Here is a 27,351-nt window from a genome sequence, read left to right as displayed (position 1 = left end):
TGAAGCCGCGATTTAAATGATCATGGTTTCATTTAAATTTACACAGCTGCCGCGCTGAGCCGACAAAGAGCTGATCAGCTGTTTGTCCGCTCAGCGCGCTAGTCTGGACGCTCCCCTGCCGACATCAAAGCCCTTTGTCGGCAGCCCCGGTAAACCTCATCCCACGAGGAATAACAGGGCTGCCGACAAAGGGCTTTGATGTCGGCAGGGGAGCGTCCAGACTAGCGCGCTGAGCGGACAAACAGCTGATCAGCTGTTTGTCGGCTCAGCACGGCAGCCATGTAAATTTAAATGAAGCCGCAATCATTTAAATCGGCTTCATTTGACTTTGCCTATGTGTCTAATCTACATGCCTCTGACAACAGAGGCATGTAGTCTAGACACAGCCTTAGTCTCTCCTTTTGTCAGTTCCCCATCTGTGAAACAAAAGCAATAATCCTTCATCTGTCTCTTCTATGTAGATTGTCAACTCTTCACATCAGGGACTATTTTTCACAATGTGCATGGAGAGCAACTAGCATGGTGGGTGGGTCTTAATCTCCACTGGAGCATCTAGGTATGATTAATATACAATAATAAACATATCAACTGGAATTGTCACCCGAGGAATGTAGTGGAAGCACCATGACATGGTAGAATTAAATCCAGAGGAGAACGACCATTAGTAAATTCACAAGAGGCAACAATCCTGTCTGGGCACTAGAAAGATTTAGTAGATGATAGTAGAAGTAGTTTCTGCACTAATTAGGCCTCAAGTGGAGAACTGTGTCCAGTTCTGGGCACCACATTTCGGGAAAGATGTGGACAAATTTGGAGAAGGTCCAGAGAAGAGCAATAAAAATGATTAAAGGTTGAGAAAACATGAGCTCTGAGGGAAGACTGAAAGAATAGGGCTTGTTTAGTCTGGAAAAGAGAAGACTGAGAGGGGACAAACAGTTTTCAAGTACCTACAACAGGCCCGTATGCAGGAATTTGTGTGTGTGGGGAGGGGAGGGGGCTTTTTATGTAAAAATGGATCCAGGCTTTGCTCCAGGATGTGGGGATAGAAATCAGCCCTAGCCTCCCCCCGGCTGGCTAGAGCATGGGGGAAGGAGGGTTGGGTTGTGCAATGCTCCTGCTTTCCCCAGGCTGGCCCGGAGCATGCTTATTTAGCAGACAATAGGGGAGGTTGCTTTCGCACCCTTCATATACACACCTGGCCTTCATGTATCGGCCTATAAAGAGTTTCTGGAAGTAAACTCCAGGCTTTTGTGTCTGATGATCATCATCACACAGTGTAAGACAGCACAATTAAATAAATTAATACCTTCTATTTGTACAGAACTTCTCATGCCACAACAGCTCAATGCACTATACGGAATACAGGAAAAATATTCTAACCTTGTTCACATCCACATACATCCCATTAAAGCCAATAAATGTACTGCCTGGAGCCAACCATATTTATATAGATGGAGCCTTCTGGGCTTGATCCAGCTGACAATATCCACAGCCTCCTGCGCCAGGCATGTTTCATACACTCGGGATGTGTCTAGACTACAGGGTTTTGTCGACAAAAGTGGACTTTTGTCGACAAAACTATACCTGCGCCTACACTACCGCTGAGTCTACACTGCGTCTACACTACATAACATTGACAGAACTCAGCAGTTTTGTCGACGCTGGTAAACCTCATTTTACGAGGCATAATGCCTTTTGTTGACAGAGTTCTGTCGACAGAAGGTGTTATTGCATGTAGGGTTGTGTCTAGACTACAGGGTTTTGTCGACAAAGTAGCTTGCTTTGTCGACAGAACTGAATGTAGTCTAGATGCTCTTTGTCGACAGAAGTTGTGTCGACAGATACTGTCGACAAAACGTCTGTTGACAAAAGCCTGTAGTCTAGACGTACCCTCAGAGATTCTGACTTCTAGCAGGAAACTCTCTCCTGGAGGGGAGCAGGGGATGGGAGGAGGGGTTAGTTCAGCATGGGGGAGGGAGGTTCTGGCAATGCGCCGCTCCTGCCTTCCCCCAGCTGGAATCAACCTCTTGGGGGATCACAGAGGTGCATTTGCACCCTTCTCACCCCCCTTGTGTATGTGCCTGTAAAAGGTTGTTACAGTGAGGAGAGAGAAAAATTGTTCTTAACCTCTGATGATAGGACAAGAAGCAATGGGCTTAAACTGCAGCTAGGGAGGCTTAGGTTGGACATTAGGAAAAACTTCCAAACTGTCAGGATGGTTAAACACTGGAATAAATTGCCTAGGGAGGTTGTGGAATCTCCATCACTGGAGATATTTAACAGCAGGTTAACCAAACATCTGCCAGGGATGAACTAGACCAGTGTTTCTGAAAGTGTGCCTCAAAATCACTTTGAGATACACATTAACTGGCCACCCAAGTTTGTTTATCTACAGGCACTCCGGTCACAGAGCCTCGCGGCTCTCATTGGCTCCGATTCGTCCTTTGCAGCCAAGGGGAACCGCAGGAAGTGGTGGCCGTGACTCCAAGGGGAGCCGCTTTTCCGGAATAAGCTGCGAGCTGTCTACACTGGCCCTTGAATTTCCGGAAAAGCAACGACGCTCTACTGTACAAAATCAGCCGCTATTCTGGAAAAACTATTCTGCTCCCGCTCGGGCATAAGTCCTTATTCCAGAACACTGTTCCGGAAAAGGGCCAGTGTAGACAGCCCAGTAGTCTTTTCCGGAAAAAAGCCCCGATCGCAAAAATGGCGATCGGGGCTCTTTTCCGGAAAAGCGCATCTACATTGGCCACAGACGCTTTTCCGGAAAAAGGGCTTTTCCGGAAAAGCAGCCTGCCAATGTAGACGCTCCTTTTCCGGAAAAACTGAAAACGGAATAGTATTCCGTTTTAAGCATTTCCGGAAATTCATGCCAGCGTAGACACAGCCTATGTGTTTGTGCTATTTTCTGGGAGTCTCCAACTATCTGGCAAATATGTGGGGATTACCCTGGGCTAGAATTTTCCTCCCAAGCTGCCCTGGTGACCCTGCCAGGAAGGAGTGAGGGGGGTGGAGGCACCGCCAAATAAATCCATCAGAAAAAATAAAGTTGAGTGGGTGGCGGGATCCAGAAGAACCCAGACCTATCCATCAAAACCTGTAAGGAGATTGGCTTTAAAGAAGGTAACCAGGTGGAAAGGGGGCGCTACAAATGTATCACTCTCGAAGTCAACGGTAGCCTCCTATTTGGGGATGCGCTACTTTGACCTACTTCAAATAGCGTCAAATTCTCTTGCGAAGTGGGGACATGCGCCTTCCTCTTAACAAAATTGGGTGCTAAAACATCAATCGACCTTAATAAATTCAATCTAATCTCATAGTGTAGACATGGCCTCAGAGCCAGTTTCAAGCTACACCGTCTGCCTCTCTGAGGCCCCATCTGTGTGTCAGTAACATTGTTCACTCATCTGAGGCTGCAAATAGATGAAGTTGGGCTGGCACAGAAGAGTAACCTCTCTCCATAACCATGACGTTGTCACCTCAGGAGTGTTTTTAATGTGAATGCCAAGGGCCAGACTGAATCCAGATTAAGAGGAGTCTAAAATGTTGGTGGAAGATTAGATAGTGCTCAAGTAAGGCCACTGCCACATTTTCACTGATTTTATCTACAGACGAGAGGCAGTAATTTGTGAGAACATTGGTATCCAGAATTATTTATTTTTGGAGAATTTGCAAGGAAAAAACCACATGCTTCAAAGAGTCAGGAACTCCGAAACATTAAGCATTTATATCTGTAGAGGTCCCAGTCTGCACTCGATTTCAACGACCATGAAGAGCAGAGTCCAGCTCATATTTAGTGACACCGATGCACTTCAGAGTGTCTAGTACTGCGATTTCTTTTAAGGATGGAGGGGTGGTTTTGTTGGGTACTTTGTGTCTGCAAGACTGTCCTTCATATTGATTTTTTTTTCCAGTGAGGTAAGCAGGGAAAGAGGTTGGACCCAAAAACTATTGAAGGGAATTCAGTGTTTGTGAGTCAGTTGTCTATTCAGAATGGCTCCAGTCACCTATTGGCTGAATTCTGAAATAGTTAAGCACTTGGGCTGTGTCTACACTGGCATGAATTTCCGGAAATGCTTAAAACAGAATACTATTCCTTTTTCAGTTTTTCCGGAAAAGGAGCGTCTACATTGGCAGGCTGCTTTTCCGGAAAAGCCCTTTTTCCGGAAAAGCGTCTGTGGCCAATGTAGATGCGCTTTTCCGGAAAAGAGCCCCAATTGCCATTTTCGCGATCGGGGTTTTTTTCCGGAAAAGACTACTGGGCGGTCTACACTGGCCCTTTTCCGGAACAGTGTTCCGGAATAAGGACTTATGCCCGAGCGGGAGCAGAATAGTTTTTCCAGAATAGCGGCTGATTTTGTACACTAGAGCGTCGTTGCTTTTCCGGAAATTCAAGGGCCAGTGTAGACAGCTCGCAGCTTATTCCGGAAAAGCGGCTGATTTTCCGGAATAAGTGGCCCAGTGTAGACACAGCTTTTGGAGTACTATTCAGAACTTTTGCTATATGAAATATCTATTTAGCACAAACTTTTAATGTCTTGGAAGATGCCTAAGCTGGTTTCTCCTTGTAAATTCTCCTATATGGGTCATTACTGTAGGGATCTTTGAAGATTCTTTTTCCTTTGGCTTTAGACGTAAAACATGTAATTAGAAAAGCAAGATTGTTCAACTAAGCTTCATTCAACACTTTATACTGTTGAACTTTCAAGTCTTACAGTACACCCAGGTTATTAGTGCAGGATGCGTGAAAGTAGCTGGCAAAATGAGTCTTCTCACAGTGGAAAATATATCAATAACAATGATCTTTTTAGTGACACTAATGGAAAAATGGTTTTCTAATTGTAGTTACCATAGGTCTTTTCCTGAGGCTGTCAGAGGGTAGTTCAGATTTCATTAATGACTTCAGTGTTAAAAGATTTAAAAAGTGGGATGCATGGAAAATATTAGTAAATCATGTTTTACAGCTTAGAGAGAGACTGCAGAGACCAAAATCGTGATTGAAACTCTACTTTATACCTGTAGCCACTAATGACAACTGGCATCAAGACAAAAATATAAAAATCCCATTTGTATTCCATATTGTTTCTTCATTCTTTGTATCTCACCTGGACAATGAAATGAGATTGGTCTGCTTATTTTTTCGTTCTTGTGAGTTCCAGCTTTTTGCAGGCCCTGTAGTACAATGTTGTGTTCTTTAGGACCACAGCGCCACAAGGATAGTACACGTTTAAGGACGAGATTCTGCCGTGAAGTACTGAAAGCTCCGACTGTTTAGTGGGTAGGAAAGAAGACAGAGTAGTGGTGTTGCAATAGCAAAAGAAGTGGGTGAAATAACCTCAACTCCATATTCGTTCAGTGAGAAATGGGTTAACTCCATTTATCTGATGTTTATGCTGGTTTACTGTACTGATCAAGAGATGACTTCAGTTAGGCTGCATCTACACTGGCATGATTTTGCGCAAATACTTTTAATGGAAGAGTTTTTCCGTTAAAAGTATTTGCGCAAGAGAGCGTCTACTGGCATGTGCCTTTGCGCAAAAGATTTGCTTTTGCGCAAAAGCATCCGTGCCAGTGTAGACGCTCTCTTGCGCAAGAAAGCTCCGATGGCCATTGTAGCCATCGGGCTTTCTTGCGCAAAAAATTGATGTTACCTGTCTACACTGGCCTCTTGCACAAGAACACTTGCACAAAAGGACTTATCCCTGAGCGGGAGCATAAGAGTATTTGCGCAAGAAGCACTGATTTTGTACATTACAACGTCTGTGTTCTTGCGCAAATACTCTCAGCCAGTGTAGACAGGCGGCAAGATTTTGCGCAAAATCTTGCCAATATAGACATAGCCTTAAGGAATAGAAGTACCTTCAGGAGGAGAAACTACCAGATGCTAAAGGGCTATTTAACCCAATGATAAAAAATACAACAAGAACCAATGGCTAGAATTTAAATCCAACTATAAGAACTTAACAACAGCCATACTGGGTCAGACCAAAGATCCATCTAGCCCAGTAACCTGTCTGCTGACAATGGCCAATGCCAGATGCCCCAGATTGAGGGAACACAACAGACAATCCTCATGTGATCCCTCTCCTGTCACCTATTTCCAAACAAACAGAGGCCAGGAACACCACTATATTCCACAACTATGAAATAAGGACACCTTTAAAGAGGGTTATTAACCATTGGAGCAAAATGCTAAGAGAAATGGTAGAGTCTCCATCTCTTGGTGTCTTCAGATTACCTCTGGATGTCTTTCCGGAAGCTTTGCTTTCTCAGCACATTTTATTGTGGCTCAGTGCAGATGTAACTGGATGAAACTCTCCCGCCTGTGTTATACAGGAAATAGACTCGATGATCTGCTTGTCCCTTCTGGCCTTAAAGTCTATGCCTCTATGAAATCAAGGGAGGGATTTACCCTCTAGGAAAGACTGGTTTCTTGTTCCTATTTCCCATAGGAATGATTTCTGTTCACATTAGCTTTTGTGAAATCCATTTTAACCATGACTTCCTCAGCTCCAGGACAGTCATGACATCTCTGCAATGGGACAGTAAGGTTCTCTCCCCTCTTAGGAGGGGAAAGGGATCATTTCTTCCATGCTGTACAGCACACCCATTGGAGTCTCTTGAGCCTCACAGACAATCAGATTACTGGAAACCCATGAGAGGACTTTGTAAATGTTTTTAGGCACTAACTCCCACTGAATTCATTGGGAATTAAGCACCTATAGTCAGTGATTGTAAAGCAGGATGTCATTCTAATTACACCCCAGCACTGTTTGCAGTTATTATAGAAATAGTAGTGCCATTTGCACCTTGCTGACTCTTGATCACTTATGGTTTAGTAAAAACTAAGTTCAAACAATATTTAGTTTTCCTCCTAAATTGCCATTGAATAAAGGATTGCAATGCAATCCAGTATCACCATTGACAGCTCCCACAGTTGGGACCTTGTTGTCATCTTTGACTCTCTGCTCTCTCGTCTTCTCCCCGAGTAGCCAATCTCCAGTTGCCCTTTCCTTACTAAACCCACAGCTCAATACCTTGTCTGTAACATCACCTGGCACCTTAATTGCACCCTGCCTTTCCCCATTTTGGTCTACAGGTTGAACCTCTCTAATACGGCACCCTCAGGACCTGACTAGTGCAAAACCAGAGAATTTGCCAAACCATAGAAGGTCAATATTATCTAGCAGCATTACCAACCCTTCCACTGCTTACTGGACTCTTAGAAGACATTTAAGGTTAAATTAGAGCTAAATAACAGCACAGAACACCGAGATCCAGGACTGGTGGCTGTAAACCAGCTTTATGGGACCATGGGAAACTTAGCCAACCCATTATAACTAGACATCGGGCTAACTACATTCATGCTGGATGATGGATTTTGCCAGATCAGAGAGTGCTGGACTAGAGAGGTTCAACCTGTATTTGAAATACAGTTGTTACAGCCAATATGTCTTAACTCTGGCCTTCAGTACATTGGTCCCACTCCCCTTGGAGTCACTGAGAGGAGAATCTGCTTACTAGAGAAGGCAGGATTGGGTGTATAGCATTCGAAGTTCTCACTCCATTAGTTATGTGTGATCTTGCAATACTCTTTTCTAGATACAGAGGGAAAACATACAGGGCAACAGTCAAGATTGTGCGAACGTCTGATCAAGTGGCAGATTTCTGCAGAAGAGTCTGTGCAAAACTGGAGTGCTGTCCAAATTTGTTTAGCCCTGTGCTGGTCTCTGAAGTCTGTCCCGAGAACTGCTCCATTCATACCAAAACAAAATACAGTGAGTACCAGATAAAATAATGCCCTGTCACTGTAAAGGAATCAGAGCATTGGAAGGAGGTTCATGGTATAGTCTTAAAACACATTTTCTTTTCTTTTCTTTTCTTTTCTTTTCTTTTCTTTTCTTTTCTTTTCTTTTCTTTTCTTTTCTTTTCTTTTCTTTTCTTTTCTTGATTTTCGGATGTTCTGAATATTTCCAATGATATTCAGAAGAGCTGAGTGCTAATAGCTCCTATTGAAGCTGATGGCAGCTGCATCTTTGAAATTTAGGCCTGTTATGCTCTGAACTTCAGGATATGGTCTAATTGGAGCCTCGGCTGCCCAGCTGTAAAACCAGGGCAATGCCATACATTTTGACAGACACCCCAGATTTATAGTAGTGTCACACACAGATCAGAATCCTTATTCAGTTCTTATTCAGGCAAAATTACCAGCCAAAATTAACAGCAAACATTTTGGCTAAGTAAGTATTAAGTAAAGACTTCAGGATTTAAACGGTAATGAATAAACATGTATCATTAGCTATTTAAATTGTAATAGTTTTGCCCATTTTGTGACAATAGGCCAAGATGGTATCGGGTATTTGATTCTTCATTCAGACATTGTCTGACAATCATGATGTCCTTAAAGTTCCCCACAAAAGCTGCTGTGCAGGAGAGATGTATTACAATGTATCAATAGCATAAAGCAAACAAAAGCTTAATTTTCTTTGTGGTTACATTATGTTTTTACTATATGTTTTGCTCCAGCCTATTATTATGGGAAGAGGAAAAAAATCATCAAGCCTCCAATTGGGGAAAATAACAACATGAAAAGTGGGCACATCAAACCAGCAAGACGCAGAAAGCGGCGGAAATCCATTTTTGTGCAGAAGAAAAGGAAGCCATCTGCTGTCGATTTTAACGCTGTGGGATCTGCAGAGGTACAAGTCGGATTATGCTCATTCGCCTTGTTATCAAACCCTGCTCCGCGCATTACATTGCTTTTCTGAAATGCTTTTCCACCTGTACTCTGCCCTCTGCCTTTGGGAGGAACTCCCCATAAAATATCCCGAAAACCACCTCCTTGTCCCCCTTCACATCTCTCCTTGCAGCTCTGCTTTGCTGTGATGCCTACAAAACTTTGGCAATAGTTTGGAAGCTAACATGCTCATTGTTTCCCCGTGCTCCTCAGTCTGTCTTTCTGTCTGCATCCATCAATTGTCTCTTGTCTCCTGCTTAAATTGTGAACTCGCTGGAGGAATGGCTGGGTTTTTATTTGTGTTTGTACGGCACCTAACACAGTGGGTTCATGGCTCTGAGATATTATTGCAATACAAATGCTAAATGGAGAAAGGAACTGTGTAAGGACACTTGCATCAGCACAGGTTCCAGTATTCCTTTAATTCCTGGTTGCTTAATATGTTAAGATCACAACACTTAAAAATTGGTCTAGGTGCTTTGCAGAACAAATGAAAGACAAGATTGTCCTAAAGACTCTATAATCTAATCCTGCAAAGATGCAGCAGGCCTTGTCTACACACCTGCATGAACTGGTATTGTTAACCTGGTCCCATTTGGACACTCTTATTTCTGTTTAAAAGTGGCTTATTTTGGTTTAGCTTAAGCCTGTGCCTAGTCAACCTAACCTAAACTAAATAAACTATTCTTGAATAGAAATAAGTACCTCCCAAGTCTCTGCAGCTGATTTAGCTAAGTTGGTTTGACATAGCATCTGAAATTAACCCAGTGCAAGTCCTTATCCACATGCGTAACTTTCCACACACAAGTTGACTATGCGAAACCAATGGCATGGCTTGTGGCTAAAGCTAAGCACCTACTGAGGCCTGGTCTCAACAAAAAAGCTTTGCTGATATAGCTATGTTGATTAGGAGTGTGAAAAAAATCCCTCTTCTATTGACACAGCTTTGCTGGCCAAATCCCTAGCGTAGATGCAGTTATACTGCCAAAAGAGTCCTTTTGCTTATTTCATTCAGGTAACTGATACAGGCTATAGTAAAACGCGAGCGTTACAAACACCTCAGGAGGGGAGGTTGTTCGTAACTCTGAACAAACCATTATGGTTCTTTTAATAGTGTACAACTAATCATTGTAAAGTGAAACTTTACTATTCAGAAGAAAAAAGCTACTTTTGATCATCTTGATTTAAATGGAGCGAGCACAGAAACAGTTTTGTTACTTTGCCAAATCCTTTTTATATACTTTCCCTTTATTTTTTAGTAGTACTGTACTGTATTTTTTTCTCACTGTTGCCTGATTGCACACTTCCAATTCCAAATGAGCTGTGTGATTGACGGATCTGTTCACAATTTTGAGGTTCTACTATAGATCTGCAAAAGTACTCTTTTTGGTACTAACTTTAAGGGGGCTTGCCACCATAGCTGTTCCAGTCGAGTTATAGCTAAAAACCCTACCAGTGTAGACAAGAAGCAAATGTTTGTAGGACTTGGGCCCAAGTCATACACACATCAGAACCAGGTGAAGTCAGTGAGCCTTTCCACTATCTCCAGTGACCTTGGGATCACACACTAAACAAGTGAGACAAATGGAAGTAAAACGAAGTGTTGAGACTTGGTGATGTTTAGGGTTTGTCTACACAGCAAAGGCTGTACAAAGGGTAACCTGCCTGTGCTAGTTTAAATCCAGCTACCATAAGTAGTGATAGAAAAGAAGACGGTAAAGTGTGAGCTTCAGAGTCTGCTAGTGAGCCAAGTATATGCTGAAGGTACATGCCAGGGTTATAGAACATGCACTTGAAACTCATGCTGCTCTGCCTTCACCAATATTGTCCCCACGTTTGCTAGACTCTGTCTAGCTCAGGTCAGCTAGCCCAAGCGCAGTTTTTCCTGTATAACAGGGTTTCCCAACCTATGGGTCGGGACCCAAATATGGGTCACCATCACATTTCAAAAGGGTCGCCAAGTGTCTCCCCAGGTGGCTCTGCCCTCCCTCCTCCCCCCTGTTTTTGAATTGCCCTGTGTCACCAAGTCTTCCTGAATTGTCAAAATGGGTTCCCATATGGAAAAGGTTGGGAACCTCTGCTGTATACATTTATTCCTAGGCCAGGTCTCCATTTTCTCTGAGATAAATGTTCCAGAGATCGATCTTTCAGGATTCAATTAGCAGGTCTAAATCCCCCTACATCGACTGCTGGTGCTGCCCGGTCGACCCCGGTACTCCACGGGGTCATGAGGAGTAAGGGGAGTTGGTGGGAGAGTTTTTCCCATCAACCTCTTGCAGTGGGGAGGCCACAGAAATTCAGCTTAAGATACATTGACAGTAGCAATGCTATTCTTGTAGCTGCGTATCTTAGGTCAACTTTTCACGTAGTGTAGACCTGGCTTTAGAGTGGTAAGATTTGTGTGTCCCTGAACGGTCATTATTAACTCACTTCACATATGTGATATGATTTCTGGTAACAGACAAAGTCATCAATTACAAGACAAGAGAAACTGGGTTGCCTTAATATCCACTCAAGCCTTTCTGAGTTAATGGGTTTGAATGTTTGAAAATGATGGCAGAATTAAAGTATGGTCATCCTAGGTCAAATTCTGATTTCTCATTCAGAAAACCTAAATGTGGGCAAAACTATGCACTGCTACTAAACTGAAGATCACATTCTGAGCAGCATCTGTTGTGAGCATTTACGTATATATGTTCAGTGTCCAGTATTTTTTTGTTTATGAGGGTCATTGTAGAGATACAGCTTTGAAAATACTATGCTTATTAAATCAGTCAAGGAGGCGGATTTCCTATTTTAAGGGAAAAAAAAATTTTTTCCATTCCAAAATGGAATGAAAAACAGAACATTTCAATTTCCCGCTAAATGAAATTATGAAAAAATTCTGTCAGGTCAATCAAAATGTTTCCTTTTGGTAAAATCACAACATTTCTTTCCAATTTTTCACTTTTAAAATCTTTTAAAACAGTTTTTGCATGAAAACAATGGATATCCCTTGGAAAAGTCATTTTGAAATGAAAAATCTAAATATTCCACTTGGAAAATACGAAGAGGTACATTTTAACATTATGAAAAAGCCTTGTTTCAGTTTTTATTTCTCAACAAAATTTCATCAAAATTGACACTTTTTCTAAATATTTCAGTGAATATAGTATTTTCCAGCAAAAGAAACCTTTTAAACAAAACATTTTTCACTAGCTCTAGTGTTTCTTTTTAACAGTCATGGGAATTAGAGTAGATTATCAAAGTATATGGTACATTTTTTCATCATTTTGAGACATTCAAAGGAGAATACTTTAAAATCTTGATTGCTGTATATCTTCTTTCATCTTGAAAAAAAGACTCATCAGTTTCATTTCCCAGTTCTCAAGCCTTAGCACAAGATTTCAATGTTATAGCTGCAAAGCACTACAGAGGAATATTCACATGTAAAAGAAAAACTTGTTTTCACTGACATTTTAAAAAGGTAGGAATATAAATTTGTTTTAACACCAGGGGTACTTCTAGGCTGTGTCTACATTGGCATCCCTTTCCGGAAAAGGGATGCTAATGAGACACATCGCAATTGCAAATAAGCCCTTTTCCGGAGGATCTTTTATTCCGGAGAATCACGTCTAGACTGGCGCTTTTCTCCGGCTTATCCCCAAGCCAGAAAAAAGCGGCAGCCATGTAAATGCAAATGCCGCGGGGTATATTTAAATCCCCCGCGGATTTGCAATTGCGATGTGTCTCATTAGCATCCCTTTTCCGGAAAGGGATACCAATGTAGACACAGCCCTAGTCTGCAAGGCTGTTTTGCGGTACTGGAGATATCCCAGGATAGCTACCCCGGGTCCAACGAACCCGTCTGCTATTTCAAAATAATTTTCGAAATAACGGACGCGCTATTTTGGAATCCCTCTAAACCTCATTCTACGAGGAATAAGGGATGTCTCGAAATAGTCCTTTATTTCAAAATTTGGCACTGTGTAGACGCGCCAATTTTTGAAATAGCCTATTTCAAAATAAAATCGAAATAAGATACACAATTTGCTTAGCGCAAATTGCATATCTTATTTCGATTTTAGAGTGCAGTTTAGATGTACCCTAAGTTTTGTTATCAGTTCTTAACTAGGGGTCCTAAATGGCATGATACTGTGGCATCTGTGGGAGTACAATTCAGATAATGTCAGCGGTGTTACTCTGGATTGACACTAGTCAATGAGAGTAAGGTTTGGTCTCATGTTCAACCTTATGTCCTGATGTTTCCATAACGATCTCGCTATAGGAAAGTGAAGAGGAGGAGCCAGATGCTGTGGAAGATGAGACAGGAAGTGAAGAAACCAGCTCAGAGCTACGCGATGACCAGACTGACACCTCCTCCGCTGAGGTACCTTCAGCCCGGCCAAGAAGAGCAGTGACATTACGAAGCAGCACAGAGTCAGACAGACCTCCTCCCACTGAGAGAGCTAGAAGGGGCCGCAAAACACAGTCTCTGTCATACACTGAAGGAGAGAAGTGCACTCAACTCAAGGAAGTGAGTATATCAGTGGACAGCATAGCTCTCAATTACTGGCACTATTTCTTCCATTGATGTAACCTTCTGTATCAAGTGTTAACAGTCTGCAGAGAGCACCACATTCTCTACTGATGAATAATTCTGGGCACTGTAACATTCTTTTCAAGTGTTTTGACTCTTGCAGGAAATAAAGCAAGAAGAGGAAGAGAAACTCGTCCTCGACAGCAATCCATTGGAGTGGACAGTGACTGACGTTGTGAGGTTTATTAAACTGACAGACTGCGCTCCCCTTGCCAAAATATTTCAGGAACAGGTACGCAGCCTCATCTTACCTCTCATTGGTGCAGATGCTGAATTAAGGGTGTGTATTCACAGCAACTGAGCTTTTATGAAGGATAGCTCTTTCTTGTTCATTTAGGGTACGTCTAGACTACATAGCTCTGTCGACAGAGCCATGTAAACTAATTTACCCGGCATAGTCAATGAAGTGGGGATTTAAATAATCCCCGCTTCATTAAAATAAAAATGGTCGCCGCGCTGTGCCGACGATCAGCTGATCCGGCACAGCGCGGCAGTCTAGACTGTTCGTTCTGACCTTTACTGTGTTATCTATGTTGCAAAGCTCATTGCACTTTGACTCCTTGGTTTTTCTCCTCCCATGGTCATATATTCAGATTCTGGTTGTTGGCTTTTAAAGACCTGAACTCTTCATTTAACCAGCCGAACCAAGGAGGAAACCAGCAGAGGATGGTTCTAAAATCTCTTTCATCTGGGGCATTGGGCAGCTAAGGCAACTAGTGAAGAAGATAGAAATCATAGAATCATTGAACTGAAAGGGACCTCGAGAGATCATCAAGCCCAGTCCCCTGCCCTCACGGCAGGACCAAGTACTGTCTAGATCATCTCTGACAGGTGTCTGCCTAACCTGCTCTTAAATAACTCCAGTGATGGAGATTCCACAACCCCCTTATTTATTCCAGTGTTTAACCACCCGGATAGGCAAGAAATTTTTCCTAAGATCCAAGCTAAATGCCCCTTGCTGCAGTTTAAGCCCATTGCTTCTTATTCTATCATCAGAGGGCAAGGAGAACAATTTCCCCCCCCCCTCCCTATATACAGTAAACTTCCGATAATCCGGCACCTTTAGGACCTAGGGGATGCCGGATTATCAGCTATGCCGGACTATCAGAAGGGGGGGCTATGAGGGGTCTGGAGTGGGGTGGGAGGGGATGCCACCCCAGACCCCTCATAGCCCCCCCTTACGATAGTCTGGCTCTGCCCCAGGCATCCCTGATTCAGCCGCTGCTGGTCAGTTTCAGCAGCAGCTGAATCGAGGATGCCTGCAATAGAGCAGCTGGGGTGCTGCCTGGTTGGTCCCGCAGCGCCGAGGGGCGGCGCTACAGCACCAACCCAGCAGCACTCCAGCTGCTCTTGGGGACGCCTGGGACAGAGCAGCTAGGGTACTGCCCAGTTGGTCCCGTAGCACTGCCCCTTGGGGCTGCGGGACCAACCCGGCAGCACCCCAGCTGCTCTTGGGGACGTCCTTTGACGCTGCGGGACCAACCTGGCAGCACTCCAGCTGCTCTACCCCAGGCGTCCCCAAGAGCATCTGGGGTGCTGCCGGGTTGGTCCCGCAGCCCCGAGGGGCAGCGCTACGAGACCAACCCGGCAACACCCCAGCTGCTCTGCTCCCGGCTTCCCCGATTCAGCTGCTGGTCAGTTTCAGCAGCAGCTGAATGGGGGAAGCCTGTCCGGCTGCCCCAGCACCGGGTTCCTGATGGTACCGGACCATCAGGAGTCCCGGAGCATTGGATGCCGGACTAATGGAGTTTTACTGTAACACCCTTTTAGATACTTGAAAACCGCTATCATGTCCCCTCTCAGTCTTCTCTTTTCCAAACTAAACAAGCCCAATTCCTTCAGCCTTGCCTCATAGCTCATGTTTTCTAGACTATTTTTGTTGCTCTTCTCTGGACTTTCTCCAGTTTCTCCACATCTTTCTTGAAATGTGGTGCCCAGAACTGGACACAGTACTCCAACTGAGGCCTAATCAGCTCAGAGTAAAGCGAAAGAATGATTTCTCATGTCTTGCTCATAACACTCCAGTTAATGCATCCCAGAATCATGCAAATCTTCCACTTGCAATTCAAAGCCAAACCCCACTGGTTGTGTCTGAAAATGTGTCTGAGATTGGAGTGATCAGATAAACAGTTGTATCGGCGCCCTGTGACTTCATTCAGTATCCCGGGGCCATGTTGCCACCCTAGAATTAGCACTGTTGTTAGTAGCAGGGGAAGCCAAAGACTGACTGCAGCGTGCTTTGAACCACCCTCTACAGCCTAGAGATTTTCCTTCCAGGTCAGTGGCCAATGCAGCATAGAGAGGAAGGATGGTCTTGTGGTTAAGGCACTGGAATAGGACTCAGAAATTCTACAGTCAACTTCCTGCTCTGTCCTCCATTTCCTGTCTGATCTAAGGCCTCTCTCCGGACCCTGCTTCCCCACCCGTGCAGTGGGAAGAGTAGTACCTCTGATTTCTGTGTCTATTTAGAGCAAGGGTGGGGAACCTTTTTTCGGTTAGGGTCCACTGACCCACAGAAAAATCAGTCAGGAGCTGCACATAAGTGAGAAGCACAAAACAAAAACAAAACACGCCCTCCCTGACTGACATGGCCCCTGACTGAGAAGCAGAAAGACACTCCCCACATTCCCCTTGCACACCAAAGCCTAGGGGGACCCAGGCTAGTAGATTTTGTGTGCTCCAGCCCCATGGTGAGGCATCAGAGGGGCTTGAGCATCAGTTCAGGCTCAACAGTGCTAGGGGTGGGGGTTCCTGAGACTCAAGGGCTAGATCCAGGCAAGCCAGGGGCTACATCCGGCCCCTAGGCCTGAGGTTCCCCACCCCTGATTTAGAGTGTGAGCTGTTTGGGTCTGGGACTGTTCCTGTAGCACCTAACTCCGTGGGTTTTGGATCTCAGGTGTAAGAGATCATACATGCTAATATGTGCCTGCCATGTGGCTAGACTCCATCCTCCCCCAGGTTGTCAGTCCAGCTTTTACAAGCCCTAAACCTACTGTTCTGCAGTTTCATGTTCTGCATAGTAGTCTACAATTTCTTGTCTCTTCTTTCCCTAGGACATTGATGGCCAAGCACTTCTGCTACTGACACTCCCAACTGTGCAAGAATGCATGGAGCTGAAACTTGGCCCAGCCATCAAGTTGTGTCACCAGATCGAGCGAGTAAAAGTTGCTTTCTATGCACAATACGCCAACTGACTCTGCTGCTCCTTGAATTTCCTTCTCCTCTCTCTCTCTTTTATTTTTAACGTCACAACTCCTTTGGGGTCCCCCCCCCCAATGCTTGGAATTAGAAGCTCCGACACACCTCCTGTTTAAAAAACAAAAACTCAAAAAATAATCCAAGCGGAATGGATATTTCCATATTTGTAAAGCACATTGAAGTATTGCTGCCATCTCTTCTTGAGAACCTTCCCAAAAGTGTTACATTGTGGGGAGCAAGGCCGTAACAGAGCAGAAGGTTTTATCATTAAAAAAAAACGTTTTCCTACCAACAGCAAACACATTCCATAGGGACAATGTTCAAGCCTTTATAGCTGATTGTGGTGTCTTGAGCTCAATTGCTGGACATATACGATCCCTTCAGTGATGCCAACACACTTCTTTCATATTGAAATGTGAGTGATCATTATTAAAGTGACCCATGCCGTCCTGCAACTTTGATCCTAATGATCAATGTGCTTTTTTTCTCTTTTCAGTCTTGCCAAGAAAGAGAGATCACAGTGAGGCAAGAAGGCACACACTGTCGAGGGATTTTTAAAAGGGAAATCCAAACCACGCTCTCTGTTGTATCAGTTACAAATACAATGATTGACAATATGTGCATCAAAGCACATCAAAGCAAGTACCCAGAAACTTGTCCCAAGCCCAGTATAGCTGTGTACAGTAAGCTGATATTCTTTGTGGTTGGATCTGTACAGAACTTCCTTCATTCTTGCCATCGCACCTGCATGAAGTATTTTATATGAAAGCCCATTAAGTTGTAGCCATTTAATATTTGAGGGCTGAGTTTGATCCCCCGGAAGACAAGGAAATTCAGATTTGAGGATGAGGTTTTGGAGCCAAGTCTGATTTCAATTTCACCTGCCTAATCTGTTGAGGCAGGGGTGAGCAAAAAGCGGCCTGCGGGCCGGATGCAATTTGCCAGGGTTGGTCGGATGCTTTTGTTACCTACGTGTCTGCACTTAAGGCCTCTCTCAACTCCCGTTGGCCACGTCTTACTGTTCCCGGCCACTGGGAACTGCGGAAAGTGGCATGGGCTAGGCTATCTCTTTCCACAGCTCCCGTAGTCTAAGAACAGTGAACTGTGGCCAGCGGGAGCTGCAGGAGGCTAAGTGCAGGTAAATAAAGCATCCAGCAGCCCACCGGGTCTAGTGAACCATGTTCAGCCCAGACACTACTTATTGCCCACCCCTTTGTTGAGGTCAGCAGAATCACCTGGATTTATTCTGGGGTACATGAGATCGGAATTTCAGCCCAATTTCAGCTGTGAGGGGTGTGAATTTACACTGAGGATCTGGCCCAACCTTTCCTTTTGTACCTATGTCTAGCAAGGTCCAGACACACTCATATGCACCAGCTGTTCTGTGTTTCTCCAGTCAGTGCAACTAATGCAAAATAACTGGACAGTTCCAGAGAACCTGGCCCAGGGCATCCGTGTGGTGAGGATAAAGAGTTGAATTAAACACCAGGAGTTTGGGCCAGGATTTTTCCTTTTCTCATGTGCTCCCACCACCCCCTGCCTCATTGGGCCTGGTATGACTCCGGACTAACTCCACTGAGGTCAGTACCTTTGTGAAACTGCCGAAAGCGGGATTAGAATCAAGACCAAGATTGTGTGAGGGGGTGTCATTGGTTTTAAAGTTCAGAGGAATTGCCCCCAAAAAGTAAAACTCAGTCCAAACCATCAAGTTTACCCCAGCTTCCAGAGAAACAATAGACTTCCTGTGAAGCCACAAACAACCCATTGTACACAACGGTCAGGGAGCTCTGCCCAAGTCTTGAGTTTGTGATAAACATTTTACTCAGGGCTGTTAGGATATTGCCATGTGAAATCTTGTGGCAAGAGAATTGTTAATCTTTGTCTTCATTCTGAATGCCAGAGTGTTTGCCCTCTTGGCCCAGATCTTGAACGTTGTCACTTTACCAGAGAGTTTTGGTTTCAGTTCTCTTTAGGTTTTCCTTTAAAGCTGTTTTCTTATTTACACTGGCCCACTGCAGCTGTCTTGGGTCTGATTGAGAAGCCCACTGATAATCTACAGCCATTGGGTTCTACCATCCAAATTCCTTCTTGAGGACTCCTTAAATTCTATGGATTATTGTTGCAGTGTAATGACTCCGAAATGTCCATTATGTACTGTATCAAAACCTGCTTAGGGGCATGTTTTATGCAAGGACTATTGACTCAGGAGGCCCTGTCGATTCTCAATGAGTCTTTCTCGTTAGCCTTTTGGTGCTGTTGTTTCTGCTCTTCATTAATTTCATTCTTTGTGGAGTTTGGCTACAAAGAAATTGCGGCAAATGGGGCTGGATTCTGCCAGATACCTATTGATTTTGACAGACATTTCATCCCTGGGGGACTGAAAGAATCAGAACCAGACTCAGCTGCTTTGTCCTGCAGATCCTGGTATTAAAGTTGAAAGGATCATTATTTAAAGGAAGAGGAGAAAGTAGCTGCTCCTATTCTGAGACTTTTGGTTTGCCAAATGAATTTACCCTTAAATTGCCTTACAAGGCATTACAAAGTGGGGTTTAAAATGGAAATTCCACTGGAAATCTAGCAGACTCCCATGTCATCATAATTTTTTTTGGTAATTGCTTTTGATCCCTTGATAACACTCTAATTTTTTCAATGCCTACCATCTCTTGGGAAATGTCCTGTGAACATTTTAAAGAACTATTCTCTTCTCTGCCTAGCTGGCATAGGGGACAACTGAAAGGCGCGTCAGGGAGCCTGTTCTAGCTTCCTGTGCAGCTCAGATCATTCTCCACCCTGGCACAAGTTAGAGCATCCTTGAGGCTGCTCTAAACTCTGCCAGCTGGCAGTAGTGCCAAGAGACTATAGCTAACACATGAAAGCCAGCGTGCACATGCACTTGTATCAGGCTGGGGAGTGTGGCATAGGATCACAGCATTCCTGAGCTACCCTAGGTAAGGGCTACCTGGTACCACTGAATTTTCAGCCCCTTTGCCGTACTGTGAAGCTCACCAGAGAATCCGGCCCATGGATGAGTTTAACATGTTCAAGCTCCTTGGTGCCTATGACAGGAATGTAGGATCACTCGCAGTGCTGATAAAGGGAAATCCATCAAAGTATAGCTATTGCTGGAGCTGCAACATGGAAGAATGAACAGCATGAGGATTGCTGCACATGTTGCACACAGCATAATGTCCAGTCTTGAGATCATTAGGAATGGGCAGATGTGGGGTGGTGGCATAGGCGCTGACTGTGGGTGCTCCAGGGCTCTTGCACCCACTGAAAAAATAGGAGGTGCTTAGCACCTATAGGGCTGGATTCATCTTTTGTGGGTCCCAGTGCCTGGACCCTGCTTTCCTCTATGCTCTTTCTCAAGGTCCCTTCCCACTCAGCCTCTTGCACCCTACCCCTCATCCCTACTTAGCCTTTTCCTTCCCCTCTCTTCCCGAGGCCTGCCAGAAAGGGAGGAGGCACAGAGGAGCATCACCCAGCAAAATCAAAAATCTGTACCTATGGGAGGCGATATGACATGCAGTCTCATGAAAGTAACAAGGGGAGCTGTTGCTGCTTGTTGGTTCTTTATGTGCACAAGAATCAGTGAGATTTAAATCACATCTATCAAAAAAGCAGCCCATTTTAGCCCACATCGGCTGTATATTTCTACTCCCTCCCCACCGCACCCTGAACTTGTTTCTCTGAATCCTCCTCGTTGATTTTCTCTCTTCCTTTTGGAGACAGCAGATAGCTGTGGCCTGAAGTCCTTAGTCATTCTGAAATTACCTTAAACTGGTGCTGTGTGGCTCTGTTATATTGACACCTAGAATAGTGAGTGGGAAGGTATCAGACAGACATAGTCTGTTGTTATATTTGCCTTTGCAGAGAAGTAGAGCTGAATTTCTGAACCTATCTTTATGTATGTAACGGAAAACCCATCCCAAACATGGTTTAATTGTACATGGCGCTCAGATGGTCACATCAAGATCTGAGCAGATATCAGAAGTGGTGCACGACTCTTCCCTGCATGGAATTCGAGTTCCCAAAAAATGAGCAAGGTTTTAGAATAGTGTGTTGCCAGGGTGGTAGTTGGAATGAATATTGCTTTAGGATAAAGGACACATCATTTGGGGGGTGAAATATTAATCAGACAAAGCATTTTCACCTAAAATGTGTTGGATCAAATTCAGAATGGGTGTAATCAAGTGCAGATTCTCTTGATGAAGCTGCATCTTGTTGCCCCGGTTCTAAATTGGGCTCTTAGACTGGGGACTGAGGTTTGAAGGGCGTATTTTATCTCTGGCCAGGTCAACACTAGACGCGGCAGCTCAGCTTAAGGTACTCAACTGCAGCTTCATAGAATATATAGCTGGAATCGGCTTACCTTAAGCCGAGCTTGGCGCCATCCCCACAGTGGGAGGCCAATGGGAACAAATGTTCCATGGGCTTCCATTGCTCCTCGCAAGAGCAGAAGTACCGGATGCTGGTGGGGGTGCCTTCTGAGTTTGATTTAGTGAGTCTTAACTAGACTCACTAAATCGAACTCCAGAAGATCGATCGTGGCATGCAGATGTGGCCTCTGGAGGTGGAAGATCTAAAGGGCTTGACCCTGGTGGCCATGGCCAAAGGCTGGGAACATGATTGTCCCCTGGCAGGTCATTCCTTAAGGCTAAGAGGCAGCACTGGGTTCCTTTGCCAAGAAGGAGGTACGTTAAACCTGCCCAGCCGGCTGGGTCTGAGAGTGGCTATGTTCCAAGAAGAAAACGTGCAGCGGTGCTGTCTCTGTCCACAGCACCACTTTGGAGTCTGTGTTTGGCCCATGCTGAGCCCCTTGAGCAGGGAAGACAGCAGCAGCTTTGCACCATATTCCAGTGACCCCTGTATGACGTGGATCCAGCTCCTGCCCTTTAGGTCCCATGGCTCTACTCTCTGGTGTCTTATTAAACCATTTTCAATGGGATGCAAACCTAATATCCTTGGTCCCATGCGAATGGGCCCCTCTCCTCACTGGCATCTTGGACCAGCCTGAGAACCCAAAGGTGAAATAGCCTCATCCTTAGAACCCAAATGGGTGAGCTCCTGTATCGCTCCCTGCCCCTTCGCTCCTGCTCCAGAACACGATTCCTCCCACCCCTCCACAAGACAGGTTAGAATATTCCCCTGATGCTCCATGGAGGTAGAGAGCCCCCTCTTCCCGCCTAACAACAGTGCCAGGAAGCCATTGCCCCTGGCCCCTGTCACCTCTGGGTGACATCATGATCTCCAGTCCTCGGTGTTTGCTTGTAAAGGCTGCTTCCTCTGACACTCAGCTTCCAGGGGCTGATGTTCCACCCCTTCCTAGCGCTGCCTCGGGAGCAGCAGGCTGGAGCCCCGGAGTCCAGTCCTGGGGACTTTGAGAGCACTTCAACGCCCAATGGAAACTTCCAGTGATGCGCCTTGCAGACTGGGCCCTTACTAAGAGGAGTGATACATTGCTGTCTACACTACTGCCTGGCTATCTGTGTACACAGCACCTAGGTTCCTAAAGGTGCCTCATATTGTTTACAAAGCTCCCCAGGAGGTTAGGTGCCTGACTCCCATTGAAAATGGACCAGTGAGGTGCCTAAATCCCTGTAAATCTGGCCTGTCTCCACTTGAATATAATCTGAACCCCTTTTTGGTTGAAAGTCATTGAATTCCTGCAGCACATCTTTCAAATCCTGCTGGCCACGGCCAGGCCCCAACATCTAGATTTGCCCACTTCAAAAGCAGTTTCCGGAGCCTTTTCATTGACTTCAGTGGGAGCGGCAGGGGCTCGGTGTCTCTGTGGATCGAGCCAGTTCCCACGACCGTTCAGAAATGTCAGGCCATTTTGAACTTTCTTTTTCTGATGCAAATGTATTCCTGGCAGCTAAAAACTCATGTGTCAATAGAGACAAACATGGCAGTCAATAGAAATACATGCAATGTCTATAGTTTTCAGAAAGGCAGGAAGTTAGTTTTTGCCAGGGCTGCAGAGGGCACTTGTGGGGCAGAGGGAAGCAGGATGTGGGGTTCCATTTCCTGTGGACCCCCTGAGTTTCTGGGTTCAGCAGCCTACCTCTCTCTGGCAAACTCATTCCATCTGAGGTAGGGATCTACCGTGTTAACTGGTTAACCAGTAAGAATTAATCTTTCCAGTTAACCTGCCTTAACTATTAACACCCTGGCTGGCCAGCCAGCCCCACACTGGCCAAAGTGAGCCCAACCACACTGCTTGGTTGGAGTAGCTGTAGCCCCACTGCCTGGAGCAGCTCTGGCCCTAACACACCAGACAGACTGGCCCTACCTGCTTAATCGGTAGCCATTTAAATGAAATATTGTTGTTTAAACAATTGACTTTTCTTAAATGGTATTTACAGCCCTAATGTGAGGAGATGTGTCCCAGGAGAGGAAGATCACAGTATTTTGGGGGTGGGGAGATCTGGTACCAGGCGAGAACTTCTGAGTTTGGGGCCCTGCCTCAATAATGTTAGGTGATTTCAAAGCGAGCTAGGTGCCTCGATACCTTTGTGTATCCTTCTTTAGGTCCTGGTCTAATTTCCATTGAAGAGACAGACTTGGTGAGGTAAATAGGCATTGGATCAGGCCCGCCTAAAACATAACATAAACTTTACACATGTGAGCAGTTGCCGGGAAACCAAAGCGACGGCTCCTCTGCTTAGTGATAAGCAGATGCTTCCGTGTTTTGCTGGATTGGACCTTTGGTGAATATTAATGGATGTAAACCAGTTCTCTTCTTGTACAGACCTGATTGCAGGCAAAATGCTTGTGTGGATATTTAAGAACTGCTACCTACCATTTAGACAATGGGCAGGGTTAGTAACCCTTCCAGACATTGGATTGTGTCACTGGTAAAACCGTTCAACAATAGCAAGAAATGTCTGTATTGTCTAGGTCAGTAAATTCAGAATGAAAACAAGATTAGCAATTACACCCGATCGTCCCACCAAATAACGGTGGGGAAGAGAATGGTGACCAGCAGCATAACCCATTTGTTAGTGGTGTCCGTGAGAAGTCCTTTGGCTGTTTTGCATTCCAGTTTGTATCGCAGATTTGATTTTGATTGTATGTATATAGCCCTGTTGGTGTGTGACAAAATAACCCCCAAACCTGCTGGTGTTTTTACTTTTCCAAATTCAACAGGGCGAAGGGCATGTGGTTAGTTTGCTGTAAGATTGTATTCTGTATATATGTTTTCATGTAAATAAATGAAAATCTATATTCAGAGTTATATTTTAATTTTTATTCAAAATGAAAGAAATCCCCTTTTTACTTGAAGAATTGTAAGCCGCGTTGTTAATAAAGTCATAATAAATTACACCAGGGGTGTTCTTTGGTCTGTGCCTGAGGGAGAGTACTTTCAGATAGTTTGTTGTTTCTGGGGGAGGTAATACTAAAAGGGATTGGATCGGATCCTCTGTTGCTGTAAAGGGGCTTAACTCCATTCCAGTTTACACAGCCCATTATTATTTCGGCCCAGGCCCTAGAAGCTGCAGTGCTCTGAAGAGACAAGGCGACCCAGTCTAAAGACTGTGCATTCGAAGGCCCTGCTCCTGTAACAGCTTGGTGAAGAGTCTTTGGCAGGGCATTGAATACAGGGCAACAGCGTAGAAAAAGGGCAAGGAGTGGAATAGGGATGTTAAATTTAGTTTTCAATTAATTGACTCGTCAATGGATTTTCCATCGATAAGCGGGGGAGCCGCAGCGGGGTGAGCGCCTGGCCCAGGAACTAACCCTGCTGTGGCTCTGCCTTTCAAATTTATTAAAAGCCTGTCAGCACAGTGTGTGTAGGAGGTGGTTGGAGGGGGGGGGACACAGCGTGAGCCAGGAATCAGCTGTCCTAGCTCACGCCGGGTCCTCCCTGCTGCACTTCTGATTTTTAAATGTATTAAGAGCCAGCAGGCTCTTAATACATTTAAAAAGCAGAGGCACAGAAGCTGGGACTGGACACCAGCCAGGAACAACTGGCTCCCTCCAACACTGGCTCCTGCTCCCCTACCCTTGCTTCCCTCTCTAAGGGTACGTCTACACTACAGCGCTAATTCGAACTAACTAATTCGAACTAAGCTAATTTGAACTAATGGATCCAGACTAAAAAACTAGTTCAAATTAGAGTTTTGCTAATTCGAACTAGCATGTCCACATTAAGTGGACCCTGAACCGGGCTTAAGGATGGCCGGAAGCAGTGCCGGCAGGGCATCAGAGGAGGACTTAGAGCGTGGAGCTGCTGTCTCAGGCTAGCCGAGGGCTGTGCTTAAAGGGACCCGACCCCCACCCCGGACAGACAGTTCTCAGGGGTGCCTCGCTTGCAAAGCAGTCCTGGCTTGGAGTGCCCGGAGTACCCACACTGGGCACATCACAGCACTCGGCCATCAGCCCGGCTGCACTTGCCACAGGCTGCCATCTGGGGAGAGGGGACAATTGGGGGGCTGCAGGAGAGGTTCCACCCCCAGAAGCCCACAGAGCCAGCCCAGTCCTCCCCATCGGGGGCTCGTACCCCATTCCTCCCTCTCCTCCTTCCACTTACCCTTCCCTAGCCCCCCTTCCTGATGTACAAAATAAAGAAAACATGTGGTCAAAAATAGAATCTTTATTGAACAAAACTCAGGGAGACTTGGAAAAGGATGTGGGAGAGGGGAAGAGAGAGGGTGGGAGAGGGGAGGACAACTAAAATGATCAGAGGTTTGGAACAGGTCCCATATGAAGAGAGGCTAAAGAGACTGGGACTTTTCAGTTTAGAAAAGAGGAGACTGAGGGGGGATAGGATAGAGGTCTATAAAAGCATGAGTGGGGTGGAGAGGGTGCATCAAGAAAAGTTCTTCATTAGTTCCCATAATAGAAGGACTAGAGGACACCAAAGGAAAGGAATGGATAGCAGGCTTCAAACTAGTAACAGAAAGTTGTTCTTCACAAAGCAAAGAGTCAACCTGTGGAACTCCTTGCTGCAGGAGGCTGTGAAGGGTAGAACTAGAACAGCGTTTAAAGAGAAGTGAGATAAAGTGATGGAGGTTGGGTCCATGGAGTGGTACTAGTCAGGGGGTAGGAATGGTGTCCCTGCCCAAAGTTTGTGGAAGGCTGGAGAGGGATGGCACGAGACAAATGGCTTGGTCACTGTCTTCGGTCCATCCCCTCCAGGGTTCCTAGGGTTGGCCGCTGTTGGCAGACAGGCTACTGGGCTAGATGGACCTTTGGTCTGACCCAGGATGGCCATTGTAAGCTCAGGGCTCAGGGTCGGGGGTCTCAGTGGACCACCTTGATTTTCATGCACACCTGCTCCTGGGTGGCCAGGCTGGCAGCTCTCCTGCCCTAGACGGCCACTATCCTGTGCCTAGTGCGGAGGTCATAGACGAGGTCCACGATGTCCGCACTAGACCAGGCGGGTGCCCGCCTCTTGCGGTCCCGGGCAAGCTCCCAGGAGCCGCCAGCCCGGTCCCGGGAAGAGGGGGGAGGGCTGGGGGGCATCGGGTGGCTGTCTCGAGCCGTGCCAGGTGCAGGGTCTGCTAGCTGGGTGCTGGCAGGCTTGCACCTGGCATGGGCACCGTAGCCAGCCCGTTGCCCTTTAAGGGATCCGGGGCCGGGAGGGGGGCATACGAGTGGCCGCCAGGGAAAGCTGGGGAGGGCTAGCCTCCCACTAGTTCGAATTAAGGGGCTATACACCCCTTAATTCGAACTAGTAAGTTCGAACTAGGCTTAGTCCTCGTGGAATGAGGTTTACCTAGTTCGAACTAAGCGCTCCGCTAGTTTGAATTAAGTTCGAACTAGCGGAGCGCTAGTGTAGCGCCTAATTCGAACTAACGTCCGTTAGTTCGAATTAACGTTGTAGTGTAGACATACCCTAAGGGAGGGGGAAGCGACCAGTCAAGGGACTAGTCACCTATCCGATAAGCTTTTTCTTATTGGATAGTTGACTAGTCGCTTACATCCCTAGAGTGGGAGAAGGAACTAGAGAGGACGCTGAGACTACCATCACTGTCAGAGCAGAGATTACTGCAGTATGTGCTCCAGAGATCACATGAAACACACATCTCTCCTTTTCCTATTAGGGCAACGTTTTCCAAAGGAAGCCTAATCCAAACTAGCTAGTCTGTGCTGCGTGTAGCCGCGCGGCACGGAGTCCGAACTAGCCGGCATTTAAAAATGGCGCCGACCGGCTTCATGCAAATGAAGCCTGGGAAATTCAAATCCCAGGCTTCATTTGCAACTCCGTATGACTACATTACCCCCCCCCCCCCTAGTTCGAACTAGGGGGGTAGTGTAGACATACCCAGAGTGATCGGTGCAAGGGGACTGGCCTAAAGGTCTTCTACTCCCACTAGACTACAGAGTGTCTCTTTCTTGGCCAATGACTGTTCCAGTGGTTTTCAAACTTTTTTTCCCCGCGACTCAGTTGAAGAAAATTGTTGGTGCCCGCAACCCAACATAATTCGATGGGAGCGTGGGACTGAGGATGAGAGCTTTGGAATATAAGAGGGGGCTCTGGGTTGGGGGGAGGGTCAAAGCTGGGGTAAGAGGGTCTTACCTTAAGCGGCTCCTGGTCAGTGGTGCAGTGGGGGTGCTAAGGCAGCATCCTGCCTCTCCTGGCACCATAGACCATGCTGCACCCCAGAAGCAGCCAGCAGCAGGGTCCCAGCCAATGGGAGTGCAGAGTTAGTGCTCAGGGCAGGGACAGCGCGGGGAGCTCTGTGCACGCTCCCCCTCCTAGGAGCCATGCCTGCTGCTGGCCGCTTTTGGCGCAGCACAGTCTGCAGTGCCAGGACAAGCAGGTAGCTGCCTCAGCATCCCCACTGGTCACCTGATCCCCCCGCAGCAACGAGACCCAGTGCCGGAT

General features: G+C 45.9%; 1 protein-coding gene across 8 annotated transcripts in view; it reads left to right on the top strand.

The window, feature by feature from the left end:
• SFMBT2 (Scm like with four mbt domains 2) overlaps positions 1–24,303 on the top strand; it is a 209,178-nt gene extending 184,875 nt beyond the window's left edge. For 4 of the 8 annotated variants that reach the window (XM_075925987.1, XM_075925989.1, XM_075925990.1 and 1 more), the window contains exons 17-21: positions 7,603–7,778; positions 8,527–8,699; positions 13,005–13,253; positions 13,420–13,548; positions 16,370–24,301. In XM_075925987.1, the coding sequence (XP_075782102.1) occupies positions 7,603–7,778; positions 8,527–8,699; positions 13,005–13,253; positions 13,420–13,548; positions 16,370–16,510 (868 nt within the window). In that variant the 3' untranslated portion in view covers positions 16,511–24,301. Of the gene's footprint in view, positions 1–7,602; positions 7,779–8,526; positions 8,700–13,004; positions 13,254–13,419; positions 13,549–16,369 lie in introns of all 8 variants that reach the window. The other 4 variants (XM_075925993.1, XM_075925992.1, XR_012903105.1 and 1 more) reach the window with 3 other exon arrangements.
• The last annotated feature ends 3,048 nt before the right edge of the window (positions 24,304–27,351 follow it).

The sequence above is a fragment of the Pelodiscus sinensis genome, chromosome 1, assembly GCF_049634645.1.
Source record: "Pelodiscus sinensis isolate JC-2024 chromosome 1, ASM4963464v1, whole genome shotgun sequence".
NCBI lineage: Eukaryota > Metazoa > Chordata > Testudines > Trionychidae > Pelodiscus > Pelodiscus sinensis.
The sequence above is the reverse complement of the archived record's forward strand: the minus strand, read 5'-3'. Positions and strand labels throughout refer to the sequence as shown.